Here is a 6,368-nt window from a genome sequence, read left to right on the forward strand (position 1 = left end):
TTTTTTTTTTTTTTTTTTGGGGGGGGGGAGGTAATACTTTTTCTCCACCTTACATTTTAAGACTTTTTTTTGTAACTGAATGAAATCTCTCTAATATCTAGGGCATGTTCAGAATGGCAAGCTTTATGCACAGTACATTATTTGTGACACACAATTGTTCTCCTTGGAAATCCAGGGATGGACTTCAAGACTTATGTTTTTCTTGATTAAGAATCTAGTGCAAGCCAGACTTCTGGAAGTCATTCAACTAAAGGTATTGCAAATTTAGGGAAATTAGTTCAGTCTATTGGACACAAGTAAAAAACAAACAAACAAACAAAAAACACCACACCAAAAAAGCCTTTCACATCCCCACTCCTATTACAGAGCTAAGAGAACTTCCTGACTGAAATTGCCTTTATATATATACATGGTGACTCTTTACTGTATGTGTTAACAATGCTTTTCTTAAAATGCAGGACTGGTGGGAATACAAAAGAATCCAAGATGACTATATGCATTTATAAAAGGTGGCCATTTCCCAGATATTTGGCACACTATGATTACTGCCCATTTTAAATAGGAGAAATAACCCATGGCATCATTCTTCTATCTAAAGCTCTAAAGGCAAGGAAAAACACTGATTCAGGCACAGTGATTACTTCATAGTTTCATAGTTTCTAGGGTCGGAAGGGACCTGAGCAGATCATCTAGTCCGACCCCCTGCCATGGTAGGAAGAGCACTGGGGTCAAACGACCCCAGTAAGGTGGTCATCCAACCTCCTCTTAAAAACCCCCAGGGTGGGAGCCTGCACCACTTCACTTGGAAGCTGGTTCCAGACCCTAGCCGCCCTGACTGTGAAGTAGCGCCTCCTGATGTCCAACTTAAACCTTCCCTCCGCCAGCTTGTGACCATTGTTCCTGGTCACTCCTTGCGGCGCTCGGGGGAACAGGGACTCCCCCAGCGCCTGCTGATCCCCCCTAACCAGTTTATAACAGGCCACAAGATCCCCCCTCAGCCTTCTCTTTTGAAGGCTGAACAGGTTCAGGTCCCGCAACCTTTCCTCATAGGACCTACCCTGCTGTCCCTTGATCATACGAGTGGCCCTCCTCTGGACCCTCTCGATGCTGTCCACATCCCTCTTAAAGTGCGGCGCCCAGAACTGGACGCAGTACTCCAGCTGCGGCCTGACCAGTGCCGCATAGAGGGGGAGGATCACCTCCTTGGACCTGCTCGAGATGCATCTGTGGATGCACGACAAGGTGCAGTTGGCCTTCCTAGCCGCCTCCCCACATTGCCGACTCATGTTCATCTTGGAGTCAATAATGACTCCCAGATCCTTTTCCACCTCCGTGCTGACAAGAGGGGAGTTCCCCAGCCTGTATGTGTGGTGCCGATTGTTCCTCCCCAGGTGCATCACCTTACACTTGTCTGTGTTAAACCCCATCCTATTCTCCTCCGCCCATCCTTGTAACCTATCTAGGTCCAACTGTAGCCTGTTGCTCCCCTCTATTGTGCCCACATCCCCCCACATCTTAGTGTCATCAGCAAACTTGAACAGGGTGCTTTGCACCCCCTCATCCAAATCACTGATGAAGATGTTGAACAGGGCGGGCCCAAGGACCGAGCCCTGTGGGACCCCACTTCCCACGTCCTTCCAGGTTGAGAAGGACCCATCCACTACCACCCTCTGGGTGCGACTCTCTAACCAGTTGGCGACCCATTGGACTGTATGGGTGTCTACGCCACAGTCCCCCAGCTTCCTAATGAGAATGGGGTGAGAGACAGTATCAAAAGCCTTCCTGAAGTCTAGGAAAACGATATCCACTGCCACCCCTGCATCCAATGATTTAGTGACCTGGTCGTACTTATATTAACACACAGTGTTAGTCACAACCCAGTTTTCAAAATGAATGTGATAATGCAAAACATAGTTGTTCTTCCTTAACCTGGCTGGATTACCACTTTTGCTACCACCATAGAAACTGAAGATGGCTGTTCCATGTTCTTTCTCCTGCTACCCACAAGCATTCCTGTACTGTTTGTGTGATGCAAAATGCAGGTGGCTAGAATTGTGGAAGCAGTACATGAAAATTGCTAAGAGCAGAGTGACAGATGAAGCTCTCTGGAAGACGCTTATTCTTTTAATTGCATCAGACTTCAGTTGGGGTCTTACTATCAACTTGTTATAATTTTCCATGTATAGAATCTAATTATTGGAAGGCCATCTTAAATTAGTCTTCTCTCACTGCTACAGCAGGGAAAGTGGCAGCAAGGGGGCAACTGGCATGGAAAGCAGGGCCAGGGAGAGGGGAGGCAAGCAGCAGTGGGGCAAGTTGCCTCACCCTTGCCCTTTATCTCTCTGGTATCTGCCCCCCTTACCATTTGCTCCCCCAGCACTTGCACCCAACCCTCTCCTTCTGCCTGCCCCCTTGCCACTACTTGCCATGCTGCTGGGTCCTGTGTCACCACACTGGGTCCCACACTGGACCCTCATTGCCCCATGCCTCACCAAGGGGATTTCTGCCACCTCTTTTGACTGCAGGTACTGTTTTTTCAATGATATTAAATTCCAAAAAGAGACCGTTTCCCCCATAATCAATGGGAAATAAAATGTCATCTTGGAATCAAGTAAATACATAAACAATATCGTAGGACATGATAAAGTCATTCAGCAAGACGAAAGTACTATCAGTTCACCATGCTACATTACACTGTATATTTCCAAAGTCAGTATTCCAGATTAATCTTAACGAGCAGAGAATTTCTTGAATACATACCTGGGACAGCTGGAATGTACTAGCTCTGTTTTCAAGCTCAGAGCATTTTGCATTAACTGTAGTCAAATTCTGTTTCAAATGGTCCATCTCTTCAGATAGAGAATTAAGTAACTGTTCTCTTGTCTCTGCTTCCTTGGTTTTCTCCTCAAGTTGACTAAGCAGTGAAGCAACATCGCTGCTTTTACTCCTGGACTTAAACTTTTCTTTTAGGCTTTGGATTTCATTTTCCTTCTCCCGCAAAGCACAGATGTATTTTTCCTTATCAGTTTCAAGAGAAAATATTTTCTACATGAAGCGAAGCAAAAATATTATTACACTATTAAGGTAATACATTTCTATACAAAAAGAAATCCACAAAAGTTTGGAAAAGTCCAAACAGATATTTACTTCTAATACTTGATATCCTAAATTTTACCACAACTTTCAGGTAGTTGAAATATGGTTTGGTCCAACTAGCAAATGCTAAAACAGATACAGGAACTGGGTAAGACGCTGGGTAAAACAGATGCAGGAACTGGGGAAAGTCTCAGAATTGCTCCAAGACTGAGGCAAGATGGCTAAATTTGGCAATACAGACAAGCCCCGCTGAGCGTTCTTTATTGGTTCTGGAAAAACCAAACGCTCAACGAAACAGCATTAAGCAAAACCCATTTCCCCATTGGATTTAATGTAAATAAAGATAATTGGTTTCGCACCACCTGCCAGCCTGGGCTCTGAGCCCCCTTCTTGCTGCAGCCACTGCTCCTCCACACCCACTCCAGCACCATGTGCCAGAACGGACCCCAGGCTCCTGCCACCCCTCCCTGGGCTCCTGCCAAGTACCACTCACCTCTTCCCTCCATGCTGAAGCCGATGTCACTGCTTCTCCCCACCCCCGCACTATAAACAAAACGTGCTCAGTGCTAAGTGAAACCAGGTAGGTATTTTAAATTAGCACTATAACAAAACCACGCTAAGCGAAACTGCATTAAGCAGGGTTAAGCAAAACTGCGTTTTGCCTATAGTCAAAAGGAAAAGTATCCAAAACTTTAAGATGGCTAATAAAAACAAAGTGAAATTTTCCTAAGAGATGAGTAGCAGGGGCCATACACCCTCGTCCTTATGTGGACTTATACAGGAGCACAAGATAGTGTAAGTGCTCCTAGTCTACGTGAGATGTTCTGAGCTCAGTCACCAAGAAGGTTTGCATCATACTCAAGGGATCTTTGGAGGAAGTGCTCAAAACAATGGAACTTTTAGAATATTGAAAGAGCACAGGACACGGGCTGCTACCTGGAACCTCTGGCCTCAGTCCTCTGTTTGCCAATCTCATATAAGTAGGGGTGCACCGAGAGATTTTTTGGGCTGATACTGATTTTTAACAAGCCATATCAGCCAATACCAATCCAATATGTAGCCCGGAGGTACAGAGGTCAGCGTCCAGCTGGTAAGTCTGTTGGACGGGGGGAAGAGGGAGCAGATCGAGGCCCCTGCAGTGAGGGAGGGAGTAGGGCTGGGGCAGGCACTGCACAGCTGGGGCGGGGCATGTTGTGGGACAGAGCCATGAGCAGCTTGCCCAGGGGGTGCGGGGAGTGGCTCCCGATGCTGCGCGCACCCCAGGAGGGCATGGGGCGTGTGTGCCTCTGGATCTGCACATGGGGCAGGGTGGGCTGCTTTTGTGGGCTGGGGCAGCACCAAGCTCTTCCCGGCAGAAGGCTGGGCCCAGCTGTACTCAGGGCAGGCAGCAGTGGCGCTGGGAGTGGGGTTACAGCAGGGTGGGGGGGCTGCAGCCACTCTAAAATGCACCATAGCCCCCCCCAAACCCTCCTTCCAGCACTGGTGCTGCATGCCTCAAGCGCAGCCCAGCCCAGCCCTGCTTGGAAAGGGCTCAGCACAGACCTGGCCCCAGCTTGCCCTCGCCCTGCAGGCAGATCCAGGCTACATGCCCCACCATGGTATGTGCAGTGGTGAGAACCACCGCACCCCTGGACAAGCCACTCACAGCTCTGTCCCATGTCCTGTCCTGCCCTACCTGTGCAGCACCTGCCCCAGCCCCTCTTCCTCCCTCACCATGGGGGCTTTGATCCGCCCCCTCCCATATCGTTCCTCCCACCGCTTCCCTCACCACAGACTTACCAGCCCAATGCTCTCTCCATGCTGCCGGGCTGGACTCCTGGCTGCCTGCATACTGCGCTGCGGCTGCGCTCATGCACGGGACATTTATTGATGACTTTTTTGGCTGATGTGGCGAATAAAGGCTGATTGCCGATACTGACAATTTTCCTTGCATCAGTGCTGATCCAATATGGGACCGATGTATCAGTGCACCTCTACGTAAAAGGTTCTGACATTTATTAGTGGAGTCTGACAGTGGCTGAGGAACAGGAGCCCTGAATTTAAAAATCTGGTTTATTCAAATTATGACAGAAAATTTGTCATTTGTTTACAAACTTCTGCATCATTGTACAAAGATAGCACATCACCGAGATAAGTATAAAACTCAGAACACATCACCTCTGAAAGTCTGTTTCTTTCTGCATCTGTCATTTTGCCTTTTCCTTTAATAATTTCCTCCATAGATTTTTTCAGGACTGCATTCTCTCTCTCATACTTCTCCAGTTCAGTCTCAGATTTGGAGTTAGACTTCAATCCCCACTTGCCAATAATTATATCTTTGGTTGTCTTTGATGTCATCTTCCAAGTGGTCTATGAAAATAAATACAAAAAGTGATCCCTCTATGATGAACATTCAAACTGAAACACCTCCTTTATAAAATGTAAGCAGAGGTTAGCTAGTGAATACGATTCAGAACTAAAAGTCAGGTCTTTCTTACATTTCCACACACAACAGAAAGCCTAGCTGGCACTGGCAAGTAAATTCACACACCTTTTATCTTCATTTGAATACACATCACAAGCACTGAAAGGTCTTCATATACAAGAGAATATAGAAGAGCATAAGCAGCACTTTTTAGTGGGGTATCATTCAAGCCAGGACTCGAAAACTCATACCCACCAGATTCATTGGGAATTTCCTCTCTGGGACATTTTGATTTTGGCAAAATGAAAAATCCTAACTGCAAATCATAGTTTTGTGACTTTTGCCGAACAAGCTGCACTAACTACCACTGCCCAGCAGGCGTCTGACGGATTTTTTCAAAGCAGCAGTAAAGCCCCAAGTGGAATACAGACGCGTTTGGCCTTCCTGTAGCTCTGATCAAAGCCGCGGGGTTTGGCAGCGATCCCCCAGCTGGAGGATGAAACCTCTTGGCTGGAAGTCACTGCGAGAGGCCGCGGACAGCAGTGGGATCCCGGGGACGAGGCCAGGCAGCCGCCCAGCGCGCTGCAAGGCTGCCAAGGCGCTGGCGGCGGCGGCAGCGCCGTGCCCCGGCTGCTCGGGGGGCTCCTCATTTCTCGGGGCTGTCAGCTCGCGCGGCTCAGCACCTGGGACAGGGGTGTCACGGCGGAACCAGCACACACGTCGGCACCGCGCCCGAGCCAGAGACTACAGCGGAGCTCCGTGAGGGCGCAGGGGCCGTGTCCGCGCAGCGCTACGCCGGCCGAAGCAGCACCGGAGGCCCGTCCCCGCCCCGGCGCACACACGCGCAGACCTGCCACAACAGGGACCT

General features: G+C 48.6%; 1 protein-coding gene across 3 annotated transcripts in view; it reads right to left on the bottom strand.

The window, feature by feature from the left end:
* Nucleotides 1–6,368, bottom strand: part of CEP55 (centrosomal protein 55) — a 32,514-nt gene that overhangs the window by 25,863 nt on the left and 283 nt on the right. For 2 of the 3 annotated variants that reach the window (XM_019502622.1, XM_019502623.1), the window contains exons 2-3: nt 5,254–5,445; nt 2,761–3,045 (exon numbers count right to left, since the gene is read on the bottom strand). In XM_019502622.1, coding sequence (XP_019358167.1) covers nt 2,761–3,045; nt 5,254–5,433 — 465 coding nt within the window. In that variant the 5' untranslated portion in view covers nt 5,434–5,445. Of the gene's footprint in view, nt 1–2,760; nt 3,046–5,253; nt 5,446–6,350; nt 6,363–6,368 lie in introns of those variants that run through there. The other variant, XM_019502624.1, reaches the window with a different exon arrangement.

Source organism: Gavialis gangeticus, unplaced genomic scaffold (genome assembly GCF_001723915.1).
Source record: "Gavialis gangeticus isolate Ggan-Ray unplaced genomic scaffold, GavGan_comp1, whole genome shotgun sequence".
In the NCBI taxonomy this organism is placed as follows: Eukaryota; Metazoa; Chordata; order Crocodylia; family Gavialidae; genus Gavialis; species Gavialis gangeticus.